The sequence below is a fragment of the Carcharodon carcharias genome, chromosome 19, assembly GCF_017639515.1.
Source record: "Carcharodon carcharias isolate sCarCar2 chromosome 19, sCarCar2.pri, whole genome shotgun sequence".
Classification (NCBI taxonomy): domain Eukaryota; kingdom Metazoa; phylum Chordata; class Chondrichthyes; order Lamniformes; family Lamnidae; genus Carcharodon; species Carcharodon carcharias.
In genome coordinates this window covers 27,786,230-27,813,609 of record NC_054485.1, presented here as the reverse complement: position 1 = coordinate 27,813,609, position 27,380 = coordinate 27,786,230, and the positions used below count along the sequence as shown (strand labels likewise).

General features: G+C 42.9%; 1 protein-coding gene across 5 annotated transcripts in view; it reads right to left on the bottom strand.

Moving 5' to 3' along the window:
- col8a2 (collagen, type VIII, alpha 2) overlaps nucleotides 1-27,380 on the bottom strand; it is a 416,640-nt gene that overhangs the window by 73,994 nt on the left and 315,266 nt on the right. For all 5 annotated transcript variants that reach the window (XM_041212892.1, XM_041212890.1, XM_041212889.1 and 2 more), the window contains one exon: nucleotides 17,547-17,712. In XM_041212892.1, the coding sequence (XP_041068826.1) occupies nucleotides 17,547-17,694 (148 nt within the window). In that variant the 5' untranslated portion in view covers nucleotides 17,695-17,712. The remainder of the gene's footprint in view (nucleotides 1-17,546; nucleotides 17,713-27,380) is intronic.

Genomic DNA, 27,380 nt, shown 5'->3' with positions numbered 1-27,380 from the left:
CACATTATTATGAACATGGCCTGTGTTTTACTTATCACACTTCAGATGTTGTGTCAAGGTGCAAATTTGTTACTTTCACATGGTTGGTTCAAATTTCATATTGTCAAAACATTGGCAAATCAGATTAAAAATCTACCAATTCGCAGGACCAAGACCTCACGCAAAAGTGCTTTCAAACATTCTTTGCCAAAGACAAATAAAACATAACTGTGAGACGCGCCAACTTTTCAGATTCTGGTGTTAGAGGATAACAGAGTGTTTGGCGTGTTGCAGAAATAGGGAGGACAAGGTTGTGATGGGATTCGATCACCTGGATGTGAATTTTGAATTTGAGGCGTTGGGGAACAAGGATCCAATGCAGATGGACAAGTGGAGGGATGGTGGGTGAAAAAAAAATGTTGTGGAACAAGATATGCTTTTGGCAGCTGTAAAATCTTCCAAATCCCTTTGTGCTGGAGCAGACACCAACTGGGATGATGTTGTGGTGTGAGACTGAAATCAAAGCAGAAGAATGCAGACGTGGCTTTTTCGTGGCTCCATCACAAAAGATCAATAAGCCAAATAGTTTCCTGTGAAGTCAGTGTTACTGAAGGAAGCTGCCTTGTCCAGCCCTGGACAATAAGCACATTTTGTCCTGAGGAAACCCTGGATCTTTAAGCTACCTAGAATGTGTGGGCTGTCATTTTCAGAGCCCATATTGTGTTAATATTGAATCAAAATCCACAACAGGCTGACAAGAGCACTGATGTAATTTTCCCATGTGAATGGGGTGATTTGAGACCTGACTGATGTCATTGCATTTCCGACTGTGTTGTAAACTGCACATTGTTTCCAACGGGTAGCATGATTTTGAAATGACCATTTTTTTTCAGTGTTCAGTTTCCTTTTGGTAATCCAGGCAGCCAGAATAGTTTTTTTAAAACAGTTAAAACGTGGGCACATTGAAGCAGACATTAAAATAAGGCGGAAGGGTTCCATGTCTCAGACAAGATGACGAGATCCTTTGGAAACGACTGTGCTGCAAAAGAAGTAATTTATGGTATGAACGTTTTACGTGGCAGCCATATGCTCAGTTGGTAACATTGTTGCCTGAGTCAAAAGGCTGTGGATTAAAGTTCCACTGCAGGACCTGAGCACAATCTTGGCTGACACTCAAGTGCAGTACCAAGGAAGCACTGCACTGTCAGAGGTGCCATCATTTGAGTGAGATGTTAAAGTGAGGCTGCATTTGCTCTCTCAAATGGACATAATAGAGCACACAGCACTATTTTAAAGAAGAGCAGGGGAGTTATCCCTGGTGCCCAGGCCAATATTTAATCTTCCGTCAACACCACAGAAACAGATGGACATTGGTGTTTGTGGGAGCTTGCTGTGTGCAATTCTGTTGCTGCATTTCTTACATTACAACAGTGAATACTTCAATAGTCCTTTATTGGCTGTAAAGTGCTTTGGGATGTCCTGAGATTGTGAAAGCTGGGCACCATAAAAATTGCAAAAATTTCTTTGAAACAATATTGCAGAAGTACTATTGCAGCTTGTTTTTCCTGCCATTACCACAGTAAGTAGAGTCCAAATTCTTTGCAATAACTCCAATATGAGGCATCCAGGATTCAGGTAGTTATGTGAAGTGCTATAAAACAGATTTCTTTGATTTTTTTTTCCAGCTGGGTCAATCAATAGACAAGACTAAACAATATACATCAGGATAGCATTACTCTATATTTAATCTACACTGCTCCCTTTCTCATTTCTAACACATCATTGCTGCTTCATAGCCATCCAATATTTTATGAATGAAGCAACAAACACATTCAAGTCAATTAAGGCTCATTTTAAATATTCAGTTAGAATAATAATGGAAAGCTAAATTCATACAGAATTTTACCTGATGTGTTGTAAATTTCCCCCTTTCAACAGGAAAACTCAAATCTAAACATGGCACCATGATGTAGATGGCACCATGATGTAGATTTATGCATGTAGGAAGTGCTAGGCTGGAAAATTCCATACAATAACCAGGGGTGACCTACCTTACAGCTTTGATGGGTTGACAAGCAACGAAAGTCACTTACTATAGGCATAACAACACAGTTCTTCTTTGGTCAGAAATCTGCAACTCTTTTGTTGCTTACCTCAAAGCTTCTCTGTGGTTCCTCCTAATAGCAACGTTCCACTTCATTTCATTTTAGAATGCATTTTTCCTGTCGTGTTTTGTTTGTTTATGATGTCAGGAAAGTGAGGTTAGATTGTTACAGTAAAAGATCTGTGAGCTAAGCAGCCATTTTCAGAACTTTCTTCCGGCAATGAGCAGGTGCCTCTTCTGTCCTGGATCACTGTGGTTGGCAAGCCTTCGACTGTGTTTATTCTATTTCATGCATTTCTGATTTCACCCCTTTCTCTCCCTCAAAGGACCATGCTCACTTTCTACCCCACCAGCCTCCATATTCAACAGATCATCCTCCTCCATTTACACCACTTCCAGCATAACGCCACTGCCAAATACATCTTCTCGTCCCTCCCTTCTCAGCATTCCGACGAGTTCATTTTCCTCAGCGACACCTTGGTTCACTCCTCAGTCACTCTCCATATCACCTTCCTTTCCCACTACGCTTTTCCATGCAGGCACAGGAGATGCAACACCAGCCTTTTTACCACTTCTCTTCTCACTGTCCAAGGCCCCAAACTCTCCTTTCAGGCGAAACAGCAATTTACTTGTTCTCCTTCCAATTTAATATACTGTGTTTGCTGTTCATGATCTGGTCTTTTCTATTCGCAACAGACCAAACGCAGACTGGGTGACTGTTTTCTGGAACACCTCCATTCAATCCGTATCATCACTGACTTCCACTTGCCTCCCATTTCAATTCTCCATGTTGTTCCCATGCTGTCCTTCTGTCCTTGGCCTTCTGCAGTGTTCCAATAAAGCTCAGCGCAAACTTGAGAACCTCACCTCTTGACTAGGCACTTTACAGTCTTCTGGATTCAACACAGCCCCATTTTGTTTCACGTTTCTTTGCTGGTTTGGTCTTTTCTTAATTACTTTATTTGTGTTAGGATGGCTACCATCCTCAAGACATATCTTTCATTTCCTTACTTGTTACATTATCACTCTCTTGCACCATGAAACCTTTTGTTGTTTAACCTCTCCTGCCCTCTGCCCTATCACAAACCTTCCTTGTTGTTCCTCTTCTCATCCTCCCTTCTTTCACTTGCTCAAAGCCTATGGTATTTCTAACTTTTTCCAGTTCTGATGAAAGGTCGCAGACCTAAAACTTTGAGCTGAACTTTATATAAAGGTGACTAGTCCCCGTCGTTGGGGCCCAAGTGAGACCTGAGTCTGTATGAGTGGGTGGCTGGACGCTGAGTGGCATTTTACTGGTGGCAGCCAATTAAGAGCCATTGCTAGGACCACTATCCAATTGAGTTGGACAGAGGTGGCTGCTGCTGAGGCTGCAGGAAGGAGAGGGCACCCATGCTGAGTCCTTGAAAACACGGTAAGTTTTTTTGAACTGTGCTGGAGATAGGCAGGCAGCAGATTGGCGGGATGAACCCTCCAACAGCGTCACTGTAGCTGCATCCATGGGCCATGGAGGAGGCAAATAGGAGCCGCCCCTCCTCCCAGGAACCTGCCGCCAGGGTTGACCTGGTTGTCTCCCCACACAGCGGCAGCACCTCCTGACACTGGTAAAATGCTGAAGGGGTAGGAAGTTACCATTAATTGGACTCTTAACTGTCTTAATTGGTCACCCTATGGGTGGCTGCACTGCTGAGGCCCCGCTGCTGGTAACAGACCGTGGTGGCAGGAAAACATTGGGCTGTCCTCCCGATGCCTTCCATCACCATTTTACCAGCTCTCCTGCTTCCCAGCCCACCTCCAGAGGGCGGCTAAAATTAACTCAATTTCTCTCTTCAAAGATGCTGCCAGATCTGCTGAGTACTTCCAGCATGTTCTGTTTTTTTTTATTTAAGTCAATGATTTCTCTCCTTATTGCTATCCAGTACCACCTGCTGGAAATGCATGTGTGTGTTGCTATTGGTTGACGACTGGATTATGTACAACTTTAGGGATAAGATAGCTTCTCAACATAAACCATTACGGCTCAGCCACTTGGGCAAGTTACTGGCGAGAGACTGACATCCATGGAATTGTACCAGTAAAAATTCAATACTTCTGAGCAGAAGGGAGAAAAATAGTCAGGGAAAAATTACAAAATTGCAGTTTATATAAAAATATAAAAAGAGTAATCTCCTAATTTCAGTCAATGATATATAAGAACATTGGATGTAAATAATAAAAGGAACGTTGCATGCCCTATCTACTCTTCAGAAAATAGATAATTGAAAAGGCCTTTGCACCCATCAAAAATTTCTTTCCAAACTCTAGATACAATTTATTCTATGATAAAATATGCACAGTTCTACAAATGTCCTTCACCCTTAGTAAGACAAATAAAATATTAGTTATACTTAATTAATCTGCCATACACTTTATGCATGCTTGACTACAGTGTCATCTTGATTATCCATAATAATGAATGGTCCGCCCAGTAGAAAATAGAAAGAATTGGATAATCAAACCACCCATATGACCATAAGACCATAAGACTTAGGAACAGAAATTAAGCCATTCGGCCCATCGAGTCTGCTCCGCCATTCAATCATGGCTGATACGTTTCTCAACCCATTCTCCCGCCTTCTCCCCATAACCTTTGATACCCTTACCAATCAAGAACCTATCTATCTCGGTCTTAAATACACTCAATGACCTGGCCTCCACAGCCTTCTGTGGCAATGAATTCCATTGATTCACCACTCTCTGGCTAAAGAAGTTTCTCCTCATCTCTGTTCTAAAAGGTCTTCCCTTTACTCTGAGGCTGTGCCCGCAGGTCCTAGTCTCTCCTACTAATGGAAACATCTTCCCCACGTCCACTCTATCCAGGCCTTTCAATATTGTGTAAGTTTCAATCAGATCCCCCCTCATCCTTCTAAACTCCATTGAGTATAGACCAAGAGTCCTCAAACGGTCCTCATATGTTAAGCCTTTCATTCTTGGGATCATTACCCCCACTCCACCCCAAGTTGCTGTACACTGCCAATTGTTCTTCCTTTTCCCAACATGTCTTAGTTCACTCGAGGAACACTCATTACCCTGCCAGCAAAATCAGTAGATGTTGAAACACAGCAACATAGGAGCAGGCATAGGCCATTCAGCCTCTCAAGTCTGCTCCAGCATTCAACTAGATCATGGCTGACCCTTTACCTTAATGCCATTTTCCATTGCTATTCACATATCCCTTGATGTTATTACTATCTAGAAATGTATCAGTCTCTGATTTGTTGCTGATCTGCCAGCTCACAATATGGTTGCACGACAAAACAAAACATAACTGCAGCAGCAGAGATGGGATATGGCATTTAAGTATTTTATTTGGGTTTTGTTTAGATGGAATGGACTCCCACAGTTCCCTCAACTAGCCAGAGGCAGCATACACTTACCTCCAGAAATTCCACTGACAACCCCCACATTGCAGGTCTCAGTGAAGTTGTCAGCTTTGAAATCAATATAGCGATTGCTGGAAGTTTAATATACGGCTATCAAGTGACACGAGGATTAGTGGCTGTGATGGGACGATAGCTGACACACATTAGAAAAGAGAACTGTGCAAGGTATTCGAAGAACCTTTGGGAATTGTTCCATATGGCAATATTCTGACGCCTCAGGAGCAGAGGGAATAAATGAAAATGGCTCAAAAAAGGAAGAAATAATCCTTTAACAGCAAATGAAAGCTGAAGTTTCCACTCAGAATTATGAGCAAGTTTTTCCAAGTCTCTTATGGTAGGCCTTGAATTATGGATGCAGAATTTATATTTCATTCTATGGCACATTTTGAGACATGAGTCACAACAGTGATAGCGAAGGCACGGAACAGAATTCTAATTTAAGTTTGTTTTTAAAAACAGCTCATCAAAGCTACATCTTCAAGTAAGTGAAGAACCCTTTTTAACTGACCTTCCAAATATGCAACCTACAGAGTGCTCAGGAAACCAACTAACATTCCTTAAAACTGGGAAATGTTTCTTAGTGCTGTAAGAGAAGATTGGATGCCAAAGTGGAGTATGTGGTCCCATCAATCATTCCTTCATATGAATTATCTAAATATAACTAAGCCCCGATAAATATGTGGTTTGCCAAGAAATGTTATATTTGGATCAGCCTTTCAACGTAATGGACGTGAATGGGAAAGGTAAATGGAATTCTATGCTTCAGTTATAATTATGCTTGGATCAAATACATGTCTTTCAGCCTTCATTATACTGCTGACATTATTCCAGTCAAGCAATTAAATTTGTTTCTGTTCAAGGTAAAATTCAAAGTAAAAGCTGATGGTTTCCTCAGTAGAACAGATTTCTCACCTAGTCTTACTGGTATATTAATACATTTTGTTAATTGATTTACGATCTCAGTAACCCTATTCTGTGATGTCTGCCTAGTTTTATGTGAGGTTTTGGGCCATTTTCTACCATGTGTGGATTCTGATATCTGATTCATGAACAAGTTCCTCATCTCAATCGTGTTTCCTACAATAGTTCATTCTAATATATGAAGTTCCCGGCCACAATGCCAATTTCTGTAATGCTCAAACCCTAGCGTATGAGGAACACGATCTGAGCTTGCTTTCTAGTATTGTTTCCTGCTTTCTACAATGCATAGTTTCTGGAGCTTCATTACCAGTCTCCAAGTCCAACTCATCCATTCCCAAAAAGGTACAATTTCCTTCCCTTTCTCAGTCCTGTGTCCCTCCCAAAACCTACCGAGTTAGGAAACCCAACCTTAACTCGTTCTTATTTCCTAGTTAACACTGAGTTCGCTCTTAGAATTTTGAATCTTTCGGCAGGATTTCCTGTTGTCAGGGCAGCCAGTGTGAAACGCAGGCTGAGGAGCTCAGCGCTGCCTGGGTAGGGGCAGGATGAGGGCAAGCGCAGAAGTCTGCACATGCGCAGGGGACCACGCACTGAAAGCTGCCTCAGGGAGCTGAAGAATTGTGGACACGAAAATAATCATTTTAATGACTCAGTCACGTGAAGAGGGACATGTTTAAAATGATGTTTAAATTTTTAAATTTATTTTTAATTACTTCTGGAAACCTCATCCTGTCCGTGGATGAGGTTTCATAAAAAATCCAAAGACTGCCTGGCTTATTTCCCCAAACAGTTGGATCGGTGGCTAAAACTACAAATTAATTACCTGCTTAAGGCCCTTAATAGGCCTCTTAATTGTCGGTGGTTGTGCTGCCAACTCTCGTGTGCGCCCGCCGAATGAAAGATCACATGATGATGTTGGGACGCTCGCCCGACGCCATCGCTTGTGATTTTATGCCCGATCGGGTCGGAGGGAGGGGGGGGGGGAGGTGGGGGGGGGAGTGGGGGGGCAGGCGGACGGGACATAAAATCCTGCCCTTGGTAATATCCTCACTATGGAATTTGTCCTTCCTCTGGGATTTCTCAATAGGTAAAAGATTTCAGCACTTAGTCCTGGGATTCTCATGATCTGGGGCCTCAGTATCATGGAAAGCAAGAGCATATTTTTAAACAGTATCTCTTACTTCTCATGTGTGGCTTCCTGATCTCAGAACTATTAGTGCATAATACTTATTCCTGATTTGTAAGGCATGCCCGTTCATCAAATTTTCTTTCTTGCCTTTTGTTTTCAAAGCAGATTAATTTTGCTAAAATATAAGCATCCTATGGTATTTAATATATTTCTATCCATGTGTATTTATATGAAGAATCAAAAAGTGCCATGAATGTATAACAATACTATGCTATTTTAACTGACAAAGCACAGTCATACAGCATGAATCTTAATAGCACAAACCAAACCAAATTGTTTCCATTTTCCTTCTGTTAATACTGTGCTAAAAGATAAATTTGTTATTATTTAGCAACAGCATTTGCTTTCTCCTGCCACGTTTTCACATCACTTCCTGTAATGAAAGTGTTGCTGAGGCCCAGTTTCCCACCTAAATGACCATCTAAATGAAGTCTTGACAAGACTGTATGCGGAGAACTTGACTGCAAAATCTCCCTTCCCAAGCCAATCCTGTCTTTACCCAATGCCCATAAACTCGCACTTCCTATAGGTGGTCGCCTACTTTATTGAATCAAGAAAGAATTGCAGGAAATGTAATTTCCATCAGAAAACACTTGCATATGTCGAATGTAATGATGTTGCAGCAGTTCAGATGAATGATACTTTAGCAGGAGAAGGGGGTGTTATGTTATGGACTGGCGTGTGTAGCTTCATCTCACCAATGAACAGGCATGATCAGGAGCGATAGGGGCAGTTGCTGAGTCTTCCCCTCCTGATCTAGAAGTGCTGAGTCCCATTGTAAGGCACATAAGCATTGCTCTATCCCTGCCCCTGTGAGAAAAGGCGACTCAACTCAGGCCAGTTATTGAAACTAAAACATTCCTAGTCTATATGGCTCAGTTATTTATTCCCTTAACCTACTGGGCCAACAACAGTATTCCTTATGGAGAAAGTTAACTACAACCTGTTATTCTATTTTAATTTAAGGCACAAGTGAAATAAAAACATAAACTTCTAATTACATACACACAACAGTAGGAAGAATTTTACCGTACCCTGTGGAGCTAAGGTCAGAAATCTTTAAGTGGCTACTGACCTCTGCATTTCTCAATTATGTTCATTTAATCTTCAACAACTGTTGCATATTAACTTGTCCCCAGTGATTTTCAGAGAGCGCTGGACATTTCAACTCGCGCTGTACTGGTGCAAGAATGGTATTTTTGTTCTCCATTAGTATCATAGCGTAGGGAAGTGTGCAGGTTTTAGATACTGATCTCTTTACATAATTAAATTATTCTACTGCTTTTAACTTTTGTTTGCTGTCTTCAGCATTCCCACATGAGTACATCTTCTCTAGGCGTGTTCATTTGTTGCTGCAAATAGTTCAACATAGCTATTTGGAATTAAAACACAGGGCAGAATCTTCTGTTCAGCGAGCAGGGGGCGGGGCCCGCTCGCCGATGCGTAAAATGGGATGGAGTGATGTCGAGCATGCGTCCTGATGTCATCCTGTGTCATTTAGATTTTCAGGGCGGCAGGCGCGCAGCTGAGTCAGCTGCACGCCCGCCGACCTGACAACGGCCTATTAAGGCCATTAAAAAATGAATTGAAATCATTAATGGACCTGCCCGTCCAACCACGGGCGGGATGAGGTTTCATGAGTGATTTAAAAATCTCAGAATATTTCAAAATAAAAGTTAAGGGCATGTCCCAACTCATGTGACGGTGTCCCATGAGGGCACATGGCAGCGAAATTTTTTTCTCATCTTTATTTGAAGGTTCAAATCTGAGCCCATCTCCCTGAGGCGGCACTTTGCCTTAGGGAGATCTGTGCGAGAGCGCACTTCTGGCTCAGGGAATCCCACTCGCCTGCACAGGGAGTGCATAGCTCCTGGCGGACATCATGCTGGGCGGGCCTTAATTGGCCTGCCCATGTAAAATAGCAGCATGCTCCAAACTGGGGGCACTGATCGGGAACCCGTCCGCCTGCGCCCACTCCCGCACATCCCACCCCCCCACCCCGATGGGGGCAGATGTTGCCCACAAAGTAAGATTCCCTTAATTAACTTCAGTTCCCTATTTCGATGCCAAACATATCAGGTCCACAATGTTATAATTGTGAGGGCAATAACATTTTTATATTTTAGGATTGTACCTTCTGCTTTATAAGATTACTATATTTTGAGACTGTAACTTTAAATGTAGGGTAGATGTAAAGGGTCAGATCACAGCAGTTTCTGAATCTATAATGAGTAGACCCGAAGTCTCCCAAAGTCCCAGAAAGGTGTTATAGCTATTGGACCTGAACTTCCTCGGAGTGGCAATCAGAGTTGGATTGCCAATCCATGGCCAATTACTTACGTGAAATTTTTTCAATCCTACCTCACCTGATTACCAACTCAAGCCGGGTGAGATCCAAGCAGTGTAACGGGTCCTTGAGGCCCAGCGTTAAAGTCCAGGACAGTCAAAGGGACGGAGGCCGTGCCCACTTTTTATGGCACTAGCTGCTGTAGACAAGGTAAACTTAAAAGGTCCATTGAATTTAAAGGTCCTTGACAGGCCAGGGAGAAGGTAAGTGTCTAAGATAAGTGGATAGGGTTTGGGGGGGTAGGCAGGGGGGGGGGGTTGGAGTTCCAGAGGGGGTTGGAGGTCCAGGTAGGTCGGGGGGGTGTGGGTGGGGGTCAGGTCGGGCCTGCATGGGGGGTGGTCAGGCCTTGGAAGGGGGGGGTCAAGCCTCGACATGGAGGGTGCCAGGCCTCAGTGAGAGGGGGACGTTTATCCTTGGGGGAGTGTGTCAAGTCTCGGGGGAACTAGGTGTGGTTGGGTCAGGCCTGTGGTGAGGTGGGGAGAGGGTGTAGTGGTGAAGGCCCCCGGGGTGGGGGCTGTCAGGCCTAGGGTTGGATTGGGTCAGATCGGGCATCGGGCCTGATGGGAGAGGAGATACCTGGGTGACATCAGTTGTCACATCACACGTCACTGGTAAGTAGAGAGTGGTTGGTGCAAGTTTGGAGATTTGTGAAATGAAGCCAAAGGGAGGGCTGCTGGTCTGCCTGTGATTGAAATGTCCTATAGAAAGTGAATTACCAAAGAAGGAAATGCAAAGATAAAGGTTGGGATGCCTCTTGTTAATCCATGGGAAAGCTGGCTGGCGGAGATCATGTAGATTTGTCAGTCGTGCATCAGGCTTTTAATCTGAGAGGTCCAGCATTCCAGTCCGGGGAGAAATCCTGTGGTTGGGGGGTAGTGTGAGACCACTGTGGGGCTGGGAAGTGTGGAGCAGTCCCAAGGGTGGGATAGCTGGTGTTTGAGGGGAGACCTCTGGGCAGTCAGGGGTGTGGGAGAGTCCCTGGGGGGAAGGGGCAGTCAGAGGCTGGGGGGAGTCCATTGGATGTGTCGATGGTGGGGGGTGGGTGGGTGGGGGTTGGTGGTGGTGGTGGTGTGTTGGGGGAATTCCGTGGGTGTCAGTACGGGTCTGTACAAAAGTTACCCGGAAGTTAGAAGTGGCTTTAATTCTTCTAACTTTTTCTGGGTAATTATTGGTGTAACCCAGTTGGAACCATCTGAAGTTTGCGATTTAACTCACATTTTCAGATGGCTCCCAGTGCAGGGCAATTCCCCTGGGGAAGTTTGCACTTCTGGGCAATTGCAGTGTAAATTTTAGCCGTGAACTTCCGAAGGGGATTCCTCAGCGTGTCTTTGGGGTACCCCCACAATCCAATGCCGGGAACTTGGAAGTTGAGGCCCATTAATTTGTGAACAGCTTGGGCTGTAAAATATCCATTTGTTTCTAAGATTTAATTACGTTGGGATGAAGGATAACTAATTAGCATTTCTACTTAGATACAAGGGGAGATGGTGGCGTTGTGATATTGTCAATGGATTAGAAATCCAAAGACCCAGGGTAATGCTCTGGGGACCCGGTTTGAATCCCGCCAGGACAGATGGTGGGATTTGAATCCAATAAAAATCTGGAATTAAAAGCCTAATGGTGACCATGAAACCATTGCTGATTGTTGTTAAAACCCATCTGCTTCACTAAGAAATTTGCAGTCCTTACCTTGCTCTGGCCTACATTTCACTCCTGTTAGAATTGTATCTCTCAAGACTGAAATTTTCTTTTACAAAACGGAAGAATTTGGCATTATCTAGACATGTGGATGCTAATCTGGAATTTTTTTTTAAAAAAGTCATAAGTTCACCTTGGAACTGTAAACAAGCAGGCCTCTTCCAAGAAATCACCTGACCTATAGGGTACTTGAGAAGGAGTTGTTTGTTTGGGTTGAACTGCAAAGAACTTAAACTAATGAAAAGTCTGGAGGCAAAAGGCAATCACAGGGAGTGAGAAAAAACTTAAGTTGTGAACCTGCTTGTTTTCTGGGGCAGTCTCGTTGGAGACCAAGCTGAGGAAAGAAGGCTACCTTGACTGGTTCCCTCTCTCTCTCTACCTTGCCTAAAATTGTGTGTGGCTATCAACCTGTAGCCAGAGAACCCGCACCTGAGTTTAACTAGTCTGCATCTGAACCTGCAAAGCTGAGACCAGTGGTGAGAATGTCCAGGCATCCACTGTGACCAGTGGCCCATCTTCACATGAGAGAACTCCAGGTCGACACCGTCGAGACCCTGTGGACTTTATCCTTTATTTTATAACGCCCATCCTCCAAAACCCATCTCTGCAGAGAGTCTCTATCTGTTTGTCCTTTGCTTGTCTGTGTGTGCGTCTGTGTGTGTGCTGGGGGAATGCTTTAGGAAGAGACAGATAGTTGTACTTTCCCATTAGAATTGTGTGTTAATCAGTACTTGCAACTTGTTAAAAGAAGTTTTGTTTTAAAATAAATTAATCATTCTGAGTTTTTGAAAGAAGTCTGGTCAGAGTCTCTTTTTTTCTGGGTACTAGAGATATAGGTAAACAATTGGCCATTTTGGTAAGAAAATTAAACATTTAAAATAATGGTATGGCCTGCGGAGTGGTGGGGATAGTGCTTCATAATTCGTGCACTCCTCCCATCCCAGTCATAACATTCCAGATCTACAGCAATATGGCTGACTCTTAAAACACCCTCTGAAATCACCTTCTCAAGGGCAATTTGGGACAGGTAATAAACACTGGCTTAGCCAGTGATGCACACATCCCATGAATGAATAAAAAAGCTAATGTGTTTATGAAGACAACAGAGGAAGCCATTTTGAGAACAGTTTATAGGCTTCCCAAAAACTCGCAGACAGACAACTGTCTCAGTTTTGTAATTGTTTGGTCAACAGCCATCTGAGAAGTAGTGAGAGTAAAAGGTAGAAGCTGCCAGGCCTGCACCTTAAGCAGAGAAAATGCTGACTTTATCATTCACCATGCAGAATGGAGGTGGGAGCTCACATTCAGATTGAAAACTGAGTTTGTAAGGAGTTAAAGGAGGCTGGAGGGGATTTGCCTTGCTTGGAGCTAAAGAAAGAAATCTAGGGCAGAATTTGGCCCTCATCGGGTGGGCTTGGCGGGGGCGAGTGGGAGCGGTCGGGAAGACAGCCGCTGACCGCTCATCTGCCTCTCTGCCAGTAACCGTGGCATCTGATGAGGCTGCGGTGAATGGGGAGATGACAGCTGTGGCCATTGACAGGATCATTAAAGCCAATTAAAGGTCCTGCCCGTCCAACCTTAAGGCTGGTGGGCAGGCCAGGAGCCCCAGCGGGCTTCTGAAAAAACACGAAACCTCATCCACTGGCGGGATGAGGTTTCATGTCTGTTTTAAAAAACTTTAATAAAGTTTATGTGACATTTATTAACATGTCCCATCTCGTATAACATTTTCTATTTTTGAAGTTAACAAACCTTTCACTGATCTCCCTGAGACAGCACTTAGTCTCAGGGAGCTGTGCACTCTTTCGTGCGCATGTGCGCACTTTGACAGTTGGGGAATCCCTCCCCCCTGCACAGGAAGCGCAGAGCACTTCCTGTTGGGCAGCCCGCTGAGCAGGCCTTAAATGGCCCAACCACTCAAAATGGCGGCGGGGCCCGTTTCAGCAGCAGCGATTGACTGCCCACCAACTGTCGAGCCGGTGGGGCCTGCCTGCCCATCAAAGGCAAAATTCTGCCCTGTGGTACTGGCTGCTCCCTCCCAGGTGGGGCCAGCACAGGCTCCACTGGCCAGAGGACGACTGCCAAGGTCATCAAGGCCAACAGGACAGCAGAGTCAGCAAACTGTCTCAGATGCCGGTGCCAGCAATGGGGGAGCATCTAGACATAGCACCTGCAAACATAAGTTTAAAGCAAATTAAGCACAAGAGGGGCTGGTCATGGGTGATCTTTTGTTCTTCCATTTTTTTCTCCCTTTTTCTAATGGTGTGACCATCAACACCTGATATTGTTCTGTTCGTAATCTGTGAGTGCCAACATTATATTTACATTTTTTTTGTATTATTGGCCTGAGTATGTTTCATTTGTTTTGTAGGTGCAGGATATGCCAGTGTGTAAGGCTGGACATGGGTGGGTCGAAATTTTATTGCAGAGGCACTGAGTGTATCTTGGGAGGGAATGGAAAGGGTCATTCCTGAGATCCAGGGTGGTGCCAGCAACCCTGGCATGAAGTGGTGGTGCTTATTTGGAGCCTAGCTGAAGGAGCCTTGAATCAAGGCATCCCTGGTGTCCCTGACTCCATGGAGGTTACCGACGTCCGGCTCCACACCCTCAGCATTCTCCTCACTGTGCACCTCTTCTGACTCACTACTGGATTCATCATCATCTGTGGTCTGTGGAGCTGCATCAAGATCCTCTTCCTCCAGTGGGCCCCCCTTGCCAATGCCAGATTGTGGAGAGCGTAACATGCAACCACTATCAGTGACACGCGATCTGGGGGGTATTGCAGCGCGCCCCCTAAATGGTCCAGGCATCGGAAGGGCATTTTGAGAAGACCTATGGTTCTGTCTACCACCGCTCTTGTGGAGACATGGCTCTTGTTGTACCGCTGCTCTGCCTCTGTTCTTGGGTGGCAGAGAGGTGTCATGAGCCACCTTTTCAAGGGGTAGCCCTTGTCACCTTGCCGACATCCATCCAGTCGGGCTGGAGCACTGAAGAACCTCGGCATCTGGGAGTCTCAGGATGTAAGCGTCAAGGGAGCTGCCAGGGTAGCTTGCATAGACTTGCAGAATCCGCATCTTGTGGTCACATACTATCTGCATGTTCATGGAGTGGAAGCCCTTCCTGTTGATGAAGGCCCCCGGCTGACCTGCTGGCACCTTGATGGCCACATGTGTGCAGTCTATGGCACTCTGAATGTGGGGGAATGCAGCAATCACTGCAAAGCCTTTGCCTCACTCAGTCTGGCTGGCTTCATCCATGTGGAAATGAATGAAAGTCAATACCCACCTGAACAGAGCTTCTGTCCCCAGCTTGGCACAACTGTGGACAGCTGATTGGGACACTCCACAAAGATCCCCCATTGACCCTTGGAAAGAGCTGGAGGCATAGATGTTGAGGGCCACTGTGATCTTCAGAGCCACTGGGATGGGGTGTCCAGCCACACAGTTGGAGCTGATTTCAGGCCCAATCAACTGACAAATGGAGGCCACTTGAAGACTGAGCCTCCTTTGGCATTGCACGTTGGACATATTGAGGTAGCTGCATCGCCGCCTGTAAACCCTTGCAGCAGGATAGTGTCATCTTCAGCGGCCCCTTCCGCCTTGGACTTCCTGCTGGCCCTGCGTCTTTTGTACCAGCTCCTCTCCTCCCACAGGTCCCTCCCCTGGAAGCTGCACTGGGACATCTGGCCTCCTCTCCCTTCTGCCCCTCTCTTCCTCCTCAGAGGAGGTGCCTCCAGTGGAGACCCCAATCCCCATTACCAGGGTGAGGGAATGCTGTCTGATACCTGGAAGGGTCCACACGGTCCAAATCCTCAGGGGGCTATGGAGACCCCATTGAGTCCTGAAATGATGCGTGGAAATGCTAAGAATGAAGTCCCGAACAGAGATGAAGCTGTCAAGTATGGGGTAGCAACCAGCAGCAAACTATCTCCAAAACTCCTCACTACTCACATTGACAATGCCGCTGACCCTTTTTATCCCGTCCGTGGATGAGGTTTTGCAAATTGTGGGCTGCCCCCCTGCCTGTTTTGCCCCTGTGACAAGTGTAAAAAAACACAGGCAGCATTAAATCGCTGTCATTTGGGTTGTCAAGGGCCTTAATTGGTGCCTCATGTGCGTGCCTGCCTTGCGAAATATTGTGCGAGTGCATGAAGACATCGCAACGCTCGCCCGACATCACCGTGCGTCATTTAACCCTCGTTTGGGTTGGGCGCGTGCCCGTATGACGAGCGGAAAATTCTACCCCTACAGTGCAACCTTCAGTGTGAGAGATAGTTCTGAGATTAGAGGTTACACAGCTGGGAAAGTACAAGAAACAACCCACTGGAAGCTGGGAGCAACTGTGAACTGTTTGCAAACTCCATGCAGAGTGCAATGTGTGATAAATAAAAAGGAACCATTTACCTCTACAGTTTAAAGTATCTACAAAAGAAAATAGTGTTTAGTCATTTGATACACAAAACATTTTTAAAAGGTGAAATCTTGACGTGCTATTCTTTCAGCTGTTAACTAGAAGTTCGAATTTCTCTTTAAAAGTTATCAGTCTCTTCAGAGATTATAACAACCACTACAACCATTGGTATATGCTGCAGGATGAGAAGCCTGTGTATCTCCTTTTGCTTGTCTTCCCTGTTAAAGACTCCCTTGACGACTCTGTGGATGAACTTATCATTGACTGGAGCAGGTTTATTTAATCCCTGGTTTGTGCTGAGTTAGCTGGTCAATATAGCTATTAACTTCAATGCCCTGTAAGATGGGAGACGGAGGGGCAAGAAATCAGCCAAGAATCCCATCCCTTATTGCATTTCAGTTACCCATGCTGAAAAATGTGTTTGTTGGCATTGGGTAAGATCAGAATCAAACTTGGCAATGATATCCCCACAGGAGAAATATCCTGTCATCATTCAGAATTAAGTCCCACAATATAAAGAGATACAAGAATCTTGACAGTATCCATGGAACTACTCCAGCAAGTATCAGGACTCTCAGGGGAAAAGAAAGGAGCCTTGGAACAAAAGCAGATCCAGGGTTTGCAGTTCTCAATCCTGGAATCTGATCAGGAGTTCTTAATCATTTTACATCACGGCAACTGATGAGATAAATTGCAGTATTCAACTGGTAATGGGTTCTGGCATAACTAACAGCTCTTGAATGACATTCAGGAGCATCAAGAATATTAAATGCTGTAATGTTAATGCAAGCAATCACTGTCTGGTTCTGTAGGTGATGTTACTTAAAATTGTGCCAGGGCATCTACCTGACCTAAACTATCAAGCTTTCCCTGGGATGTGATGCAATTATGTAATAATTATTTATCCCGGCTGTGATAAATTATATGTGCAAACATTAACACCGACTATACGTCCTGCATAAAAAGCATGGAGCTAACTGGTTTGTGTAACTCTCAAGTTCTTTTTGAAAGGATTGTTTATTTATATATGCAAAATTATAATCTCAGAGATGCAAATCAAGTTTATGGTAACTTTGTAAATATAAGTGAACAGAAACAGAGATAAGACATTTGAAGCCACACTTGTGTTATGTTCCCTTCTACTAATTGAAGATCTTCTTACTAAAATTGTCTTGAAATGTTTTTGCTTCTGCTTTGTTTGTGATGTTTACATGGCAAAAAGTACTCATTGTATCATGTGTCCAGTCCAAGTTGCACATGTTGTTGATGCAGGAAGTACCAAAAATGAAGCAGACTATATAACATGGAAAATATCCAAAATCATTTTACATTTTATTCATGAAGTAGAATTTCATGTATGTTGGCCATTATCTAGTAAATTAAACATACTAACTTTCAGTGAAATATTGATGTAATGTCAGCAACAGGCTGTTCCCACAATGATTCAAACCATTAAATCTCCTCCTGATTACTCCTTACCTATATATTGTCCTTTGCCTTCCCTGAAAGGAGGTCCAGCTGGGCCTTTAATCATTGGGCGCGCGTATTTTGAAGGAGCATAGCCTCCACTGAAAACATAGCCAATGTTGCTCATCAACAAAAGGACGAAGATATTCGTTTGTAGCATTGTCCTTTTCTATGTGATCTGTATGAGAGGTTGAAGAGGAGCCATTAGGAACAAAACTAGACTGGAACTTGAACATAACATATCTTTATACTGACGCAATCATTCTGGGTTTGGAATTGATCCAGTGTGATTTTGGAAGTCAGTTGAAAGCAATTGTAACCAGGTAATGTCAAAATTCTTTAAGGTATTCACATTGCTTCAGTGTGTTTCTTCACACTTTTTTTTAAAGAAAAGACAAATTAAGAAGGCTGCTTTCCCTTTATTGGTCTGTGTGCTAAATGCATTATGTGTACATTAATGTTTAGGCAGGATTAGTGGTATGTCTGAGTCTAAGGCTTCCACTGAAATGCTACAGCCCTGCTGGCAAAGATGCAGTTTTGATTGGCATTTCATGGGCTGTGCAGGCATGATCTCGCAGCCTCAGCACATAGACTCTATGGCTGTTGGTTGAGCTCCTTTTTATCAGTGCCAACACTAATAAAGTGCAAAGCTGAAACCAATCTAAGATCCCAGTTAAATACACTTTTTGTCACTTTCAAATGTATATTTTGTATTAACTTGTCTTAATCCCAATTTCTCTCTTATTTTCCATCACCTTGTTGGCTCTCATGTAAGCTTTACAGGAAAGAGGGAAATCTCCATTTATTAAAAAAAAAGGTACTTAAAACTCCTTGTACAGAATTTCTTTTCGTGCATTCACTTATGTCTGAGTTATCCTTTTTGTATTATTTTTGCTCTTACTGTGCAAAATGTGAGGGACAAGTTGAGAAGCTTTGAATGGTCCAAAATCAGATTCTAATGGTCTCTGAAATGACGCTGATATGGAAGGTCTTTTAATATGATTCCTTCAGAGAATCACTTGTCCTGCCATTATAGCATCTAGCTGTTTTTTTTTGGAAAAATATACTTTACTCATAAACTATCTGAAGAAACATTACAAAACATTTCAAAATGGCCCTCACAAAAAGTGCAATCGTATTCAATACAATCAATGAACATTACAGACATTTCAACATGGTCATTACAGACAGTGAAATGGTATTCAAGTTATCGACATAGATCATGTTGCACTCTGAGGTGTTTCAATACAGTTAGGATACATTTAGTATTCACTGCATACATTCATTATGAATCATACAGCCCGAGGGGTCTATACAATCCCCAGCCCCTCGGTGCACTATTGCAGAAAAGTCTTAGACAGCGACCTTTCCCCTTTGCACCTTTGCAGCAGCTGCCCCAAGCTTTACTGCGTCCCTCAGCGCGTAGTCCTGGACCTTGGAATGTGCTAGTCTACAACAATTGGTCGGGGACAACTCTTTATACTGGAAGATCAACAAGTTTCAAGCAGAACAAAGAGCGTCTTTCACTGAGTTGATGTTCCTCCAGCTGCATTTGATGTTTGTCTCTGTGTAAGTGCCTGGAAACAGAGTGTAGACCACAGACCCCTGTGTCACAGAACTGCTCGGGACGAACCTGGACAAAAACCACTACATCACTCTCCAAACCTTCTTTGCAAAAGCACATCCCACAAGGAGGTGAACAATGGTCTCTTCCCCACTACAGTCAGCTTGAGGGCAATGTGCAGAGGGGGTAAGACTCCGGGAGTGTAGGAAGGATCTGATGAGGAGGGCCTTTCTCACCACCAGCCAAGCTATATCTTAGCGCTTGTTTGAAAGTTCTGATGACGAGGCATTCTGCCAAATGACTTTGACAGTCTGCTTGGGGAGCCATCTGACAGGATTGCCTGGATGATTCCAGTACGCTGACTCCAAAAAACCCTTCTTGACAACCTATGGATCAGCTTCTGCCTAAAGATGTACTCCTCGGATATATCCTAGCCTTGTTCTTCACAAAGCGTCTTTTCAGTTTGGAATTCTACTTATGTTCCATTAGCAATACTGATTAATTAGCTACTTTTTTCAAATTACCTTGAATGCCTAGGTCTGGGAAGTGGAGTGCTAGAAAGTGCTCACAAGCAAATACCAATGAGGTTGCTTCGCAAATTCCCTAAAATCCGAGTCTATTTTCTGTTGTGATGTGTTTCACTGACCCTCGGTTTACCTTTAGACCCCATAATGGTCTGGTATGTTAGGCACCTGTAGAGAAAATGCCATCATTCCCAACATGCCTCACTGCGATCTTTGACCATTGTTCTGTAATACTGTACCACAGCTGACGGCAACAGTGAAACCTGTATGCCCAGAATGCCCAGCCGTACTACCTGAGGAGAGATGGCAAATATCGCCATGATGCCCATTTTGAAAGGAGGCTGAAAATGACAAATAGAAGTGGGTTCATTTTAGAGAGGTTATGAAACACACTTTCAAAGCACTGCATACATTACAGGTTCAGAATGTATGGGCAGCCTGTCCTGCATGTGCTACAATTTCATGTGCCTGAGAGAACAATGATATAATGGTCAGTGAAGCTAATATTTGGATACAGACACCCAATATACATTCACAAATATTCTACAAAGTGTAACTGTACTTCTTAACATCATCCAAATCCACATAAATGCATCATTTTCAATTCGAACTAAAATATAATCAAGTACCTCTATAAAATGGGCTAAGTGCATTTTGTTATAAAATCTCTCAGAATAAAAACTGAATATCCTCATTGAAGCATAATCAGACTTATTTTTATTATTATTGCCAGACTGTGAAGCAATTCTTCAACACCAGCTGTGTTAACCCGACATCAAAAAGATAAAAGAGCAGTTTGTTAATGAATATATATATCATAGATGGAGTTTGGTACCATTTGTGTTAAATTATACAATATTTTGCCAACCTAGTCAATATAAATATCTTTTATTTATGTAAAATAATAAATATTTGAAGCCAAAAGATACAAGTTGTGAACTTATCCATTAAACACATCTCTCAACATGACATGGCTTTATTCACTTGGAAATTACTTTTGGGAAAAATGCAATGTTATTTCCTACCAACTGCTGACAATATTTATATTATGGCTAGAGCAAGCACACCACAGCATAATTAACAGATGGTGACTGATAATGGAAAAACAGCTTTTAGTTTCTACTGCAGGAGTCGCTTTAAATAGAGATCAGTTAGATTCAAACTGACTCTGTTCCAGAATTCGCCTTTGAAGATTGAAGGATAGTTTGTCTGCTTTTGAGGAAGAAATATAGCCTCTGAAATTACACTGTGGGACACAGTAGCTCACAGTGTAATTTCAGTGTCTACACTCTAGAATGGAATTGTTCAAAAACAGAGGGACATATCATAGAATGCACAGTAAAGCGTAAGCCTTTATGGTTTAATTTCTCCTGGTGCACACTGATTAATGCATCAGGTAAAATTCCTTTGAAAGTACTTTAGCACAGCCATTGACCCACTTAAAATAAATGGCTTTATGACTATTTTAAAAGTTTACTTTTATGTTCAGCTACCTCTTTCGGAAGCAGAAGAGAATCAAGAAATATCACAATATTTTTGTGCACAGCTTACTTGTGGCTTCTTTAATGTTCCCCACAAGCAGCTTCATACTAGAGCTTGAGGACAATTCAATGGTTACATTATAGCAGTTATTTCCAAAATAGATTATTCTCTATAAACTCACTTAGTGAGTTGAACCTCCTGTTATTTCAAAAAGAAATCGCTTCATTTATGATTCCCTTGCTCTGGAACTGCCCATGTTCCCTCTGCTTTACATGCTGCTTTATTCAATAGTTCCTACTCAACAAAGCATTAATGTGAGTTAATTCACAGTATAATTACACCCTCAACAAATCTCTTTTCTGTTTGTGACTTTATGGCTTTGTGTAAAGTAGCCATGTCATTATAACAAAGTAGTTGGAGGGCAAAGTATGTACATGTTAATAATTGTCTTCTCATATATCAATAGTGTCTAATATGCACCTATGTTTTCTTCTGTGTTTAGGTCTAATCCATATTGGTTTCTATTCAACCATCAATGTAGTTAGTATTTAAACAGATGTTGGGTAGTTGTATGACATAATGAACTGTGCTTACCATTACTATGATGTTTTTAAATTCACTTACGGATGTGAGCGTTCATAGCTAGGCCAGCATTTTTTGCCCATGCCTAATTGCCCTTGAGAAGGTTGTGGTAAGCTGCTTTCTTGAACTGCTGCAGTCCCTGTGGTGTAGTTACAACCACAGTGCTGTAAGGGAGGGAGTTTCAGTATTTTGACCAAACGACAGGGAAGGGACAGCGATATATTTCCAAGTCAGGATGGTGAGTGGCTTGGAGGGGAACTTCCAGATGGTGGTCTTCCCATGTATTTGCTGCTCCCGTCCTTCTAGATGGTAGTAGTCGTGGGTTTGGAAGTTGCTACTGAAGGAGCCTTGGTAGATGGTACACACTGCTGTTCGTTGGTGGTGGAAGGAGCGAATGTTTGTGGAAGAGGTGTCAATCAAACAAGCTGTTTTGTTCTGGATGGTGTCAAATTCTTGAGTGTTGTTGGAGTTGCACACATCCAGGTAAGTGGAGAGTATTACACCAGACTCCTGACTGGTGCCATGCAGATGGTGGATGGGCTTCAGGGAGTCAGGAGGTGAGTCACTCGCTGCAGAATTCCAAACCTCTGACCTGCTCTTGTATCCACAGTATTTATATGGCTAGTCCAGTTCAGTGTTTGGTCAATATTAACCCCGAGAATGTTGATCGTGAGGGATTCAGTGATGGTAATGCCATTGAATGTCAAATGGTGATGGTTAGATTCCCTCTTGTTGGAGATGGTCATGGACTGGCACTTGGGTGGTGTGAATGTTACTTGCCACTTGTCAGCCAAGCCTGGATATTGTCCAGGTCTTGCTGCTTTTGGACATGGACTACTTCAGTAACTGAGGAGTCACGAATGGTGCTGAACAGTGTGCAATCATCAGTGCACATCCCCACTTCAGATCTTATAATGGAGGGAAGGTCATTGATGAAGCAGGTGAAGATGGTTTGACCTAGGACACTATCCTGAGGAGCTCTTACAATGATATCCTGGAACTAAGATGATTGACCTCCAAAAACCACAACCATCTTCCTTTGTGCTAGGTATGACTCCAACCAGTGGAGAGTTTTCCTCCTGATTCCCATTGACTCCAGTTTTGCTAGGACTCCTTGATTCCACACTCAGTCAAATGCTGCTTTGATATCAAGGGCAGTCTCTCTCACCTCACCTCTGAAGTTCAGCTGTTTGGTCCATATTTGTAATGAGGTCAGAAGCTGGCAGAAAATGACTTTGGCCTTGTAACAGGTCATATTGGAAAGCCAGCCATGTTTGTTACCTGCTTTTAAAAATTAATAGCAGAAGCTGTACTGATAGAAGGCCACCTGAAAAGCCACTGAACCAGCTGCAAGACAACTCTGCAATCAAGGTAATCTAAAACTATACCTTGAAAATTTGAGAAGGAATCTGCCCCAACCTTTTCACCTGAGAGCTGACCTCCTGGCAATTCAACTACAAGAGGCCTCGCAACTTACTGAGAATCCTTTACTTTTACAGGACCTCCACTCCAGCTACAGCATCAATTCATCTAAGAAGCTACAGGCCTGTGACAAAAAACTGAAATGATTCCAGCTTGTAATCAAATTATTATTTTTTCATTTGCATCTAATCTTTCTGTGAGACATTGCATTTTAAATCCCTGGGGCAAGCAAGTCAAGGCTTATAGGAGGAAGGAGGAAAGTGGAATTAAGGACAGAAACAGTTCAGTCATAATCATTTGGATGGTAGAGAAGGCTCAAGGGCCCAATTAGCCTACTTCTGCTCCTATTTCTTATATTCTTAGTTCCATCCTAAGCTACTGCTGAAAAGATGTATGCTGGCCCACACCTCTTTGCCTCACAATGTTATCACTGCCAGAATGGTTAGTGTGTCTGAAGGTGCTGCCTTCAGCTACTTTGAACAATTTGAAAAATATGAATTATATGCCAGAGCGAAGATGATGGACTTTTTCCCCCTCTGTCATTTGGAAGCATTAGTAATGTCAGCTCATGCCCAAGTGATGAGTAATGCAGTGACTTATTTTTGATCCTGACCGCAAATGCCTTTCCCTACAACCAACTCCATCCTTCTACCTGGCGACCATTTTATTTTCTTTATTTTTGAATTCACAAAAGCTTGCTGCTGGTATAATACAAATTGGGACATATCACTCTGCGGGTAAGAAAACACACTGACCTCACACATAAAAACACTTTGATCATGGAAAATAATTTTTAAAAATTCTGTCTGTTGCAATTGTGAAGCAATTAAACTCTGGAATGCTCAAGAAGCCAGAATTGATGGAACGCACAGGTCTCAGAGGGTTGTAGGGCCAGAAGAAGTTACAGTGATAGGAAGTGGAATGTTATGCATGGGTTTAAAAGCAAGGATGAAGATATTAAAGTGAAGACATTGCTGAGTTGAAAAACATTGTAGGTTAGTGAGCAGAGGGTTGATGAATGAGTGGGGTTTGGTGCACATTAAGATATGGACTGTAAAGTTTTGGATACTAAAGTTTATGTAGGAAGGAAGATGGGAGGCTAGCTAGCAGTGCATTGGAATAATCAAGCCTAGAGGTAACAAAAGGAAACAAAAGACCTGCATTTATATAGCATCCTTTCATGAAGTTAGGACATCCCAAAGTGCTGTACCACCAATTAAGTGCTTTTGAAGTGCAGTCATTACTGCAATTTAGGAATTGCTGCAGCCAATTTGCACATAGTCAGCTCCCACAAAAACAATGTAATAATGATCAGTTTTTCTTACATTACATTTTAGAGAGAATTCTACAGAGATGTTGATTGAAAAATCAATATGGCCAGAACATCGGGGAGAAGTCATCTGCTTTTTCTTGAAATAGTGACATGAGATCCTCCCATGAAAGCCTCCGTTAAACATCTCATGGAAAAAATGGCACCTCCAGTTGTGCAGCACTCCCTCAGTGTTGCACTAGAGGTCATTCAAGATTTTGTGTTCAAGTCTCTGGGGTGGGACTTGAACCTACAACGTTTCTAAACCAATAGGCAAGAGTGCTACTAATTGAGCCACAACTGAACCATGGCATAGATGAAATTTCAGCAGCAGGTAAACTGAGGCATTGGCGGAGTTGGACAATGTACTAGAGGTAGAAGTAGGTTGTCTTGGTGACAGAGAGGATTATGTGGTCATAACGGTGTTAAATACGACACCAAAGTTGAAACTGGTCTGTTTCAGCCTCAAATGGTCGCCAGGTAGAAGGATGGAGTTGGTTATTAGAGAAAGGCATTTGTGGTCGGGATCAAAAATAAGTCACTACATTACTCATCACTTGGGCATGAGTTGACATTAATAATGCTTTCAAATGACAGAGGGGGAAAAAGTCCATCATCTTTGCTCTGGCATATAATTCATATTTTTCAAATTGTTCAAAGTAGCTGAAGGCAGCACCTTCAGAGACACTAAGCATTCTGGCAGTGATAACATTGTGAGGCAAAGAGGTGTGGGCCAGCATTAATTCTTTCAGCAGTAGCTTAGGATGGAACTAAGAACATAAGAAATAGGAGCAGAAATAGGCTATTTGGGCCCTTGAGCCTTCTCCACCATCCAAATGATTATGACTGATCTATTTCTGGCCTTAATTCCACTTTCTTGCCTTCCTCCTGTAAGCCTTGACTCGCTTGAAGATCAAAGTTTTGTCTAGCTTAGCGTTGAACATATTCAATGACCCAGCCACCACTATCTCTGTAGAAGAGAATTCCAAAGACTAACGACCCTCTAAGAGAAGAAATTTCTTCTCATCTCCATCTTAAATGTGCCCCCTAGTTCTAGACACCTCCATGAGGGGAAACATCCTCTCAGCATCTATCCTATCAAGCCCATTCAAAATCTTATGTTTCAGTAAGATCACCTCTCATTCGTCTAAACTCCAATGAGTGTTGGGCTAACCTGTTCAACCTTTCCTCTTAAGGCAACTCCTTCATCCCAGGAATCAGCCTGGGAACCTTCTCTGAACCACATCCAATGCAATTACATCTCTGCTTAAGTAAGGGAACCAAAACAGCACACAATACTCTAGGTATGGTCTCACCAATGCCCTGTACAGGTGTAGCAAAACTTCCCTACTTTTAGGCTCCATCCCCCTTGCAATAAGGGCCAACATTCCATTTGCCTTCCTAATTTGTTGTTATACTCGCATGCTAACTTTTTTGTGACTCTTGTAGGAGCACACCAATATCCCTCTGCACTGCAGCATTCTGCAGTCTCTCTACATTTAAATAATATTCTGCTTTTCTATTCTTCCTGCCAAAGTGGACAACTTCACATTTTCCTACATTATACTCTATCTGTCAAATTTTTGCCCACTCACATTACCTTTCGGACTCTTTCTATCCTCCTCACAACTTGCTTTCTTTGCTTTTTATATCATTAGCAAATTTTGCTACAATACAGTCAGTCTCTTTATCCAAGTCATCAATATAGATTGAATAAAAACAAATAGTTGAGGTCCCAGCACTGATCCCTGTGGCACTCCATTAGTTACAGATTGTCAAGTTGAAAATGATCCATTTTACCTGACTCTCTGTTTCCTGTTAATTAGGAGACAGTGGTATAGTGGTAATATCACTAGACTAATAATCCAGTGAGCACAGACTAATGCTCTGGGACATCAGTTAAAATCCCACCATGGCAGCTGGTGGAATTCAAATTTAATGAATAAATCTAGAATATAAACTAGTCTCAATAGTGATGACCATGACAACTTAACAACGTAAAAACCCATCTGTTACACTAAATCTGCCATCCTTACCTGGTCTGGCCTATATATGACTTTTAACTGCCCTCTGAAATGGTCTAGCAAACCACTCAGTTCAAGGGCAATTAGGGATGGGCAACATCGCTGACCTTGCCAGCAATGCCCATATCTCAAGAAAGAATTAAGGAAAAAAAGCCAATTTCAATCCATGCCAAGACCATGAACTCTTATCTTGTGTAGTAAGCTTATATGTGGCATGAGCATGTGAACGTACAAATTAGGAGCAGGTGTGGGCCATTCAACCCCTCAAGCCTGCTCCATCATTCAAGAAGATCATCTACATTCCACCTAACCCATAACGTTTGACTACCTCATTAGTCAAGAATTTATCTACCTCAGCCTTAAAAATAGTCAATGGCCCTGCTTCCACTGCTTCTTAGGGAAGAGAGTTCCGAAGACTCACGACCCTTTAAGAGAAAACATTTCTTCTCATCGCCGCCTTAAATGGGAGACCCCCTTTTTTAAAATGCGTCCCCTAGTTCCAGTCTCTCCCACAAGGGGAGACATTCTTTCAGAATCCACCCTATCAAGTCCCCTCAAGATCTTATGCATTTCAATAAGATCACCTCTCATTCTACCAAAGTCCAGTGGATACAGGCTCAGCCTATCCAACCTTTCCTCATAACATAACACCCCCCTCCTAGGTATCAGTCGAGTGAACCTTCTCTGAAATGCTTCTAATGCATTTATATCCTTTCTTAAATAAAGAGACTAAAACTGTACACAGTACTCCAGATGTGGTCTCACCAATCTTATTGTAGTAAACTTGGTGTACTGGACAAGTTTCTTACTTGAACCAGTTAACTTTATTTACAGAGCTCCTGAAGAAGCTACATGCTTGAACCAGGTCCATGATTAGAAAGCTCGGCCCCTAAGATTCATCAGTACAATCACTTGACTCCGAAAACAGTAGGAAAGATT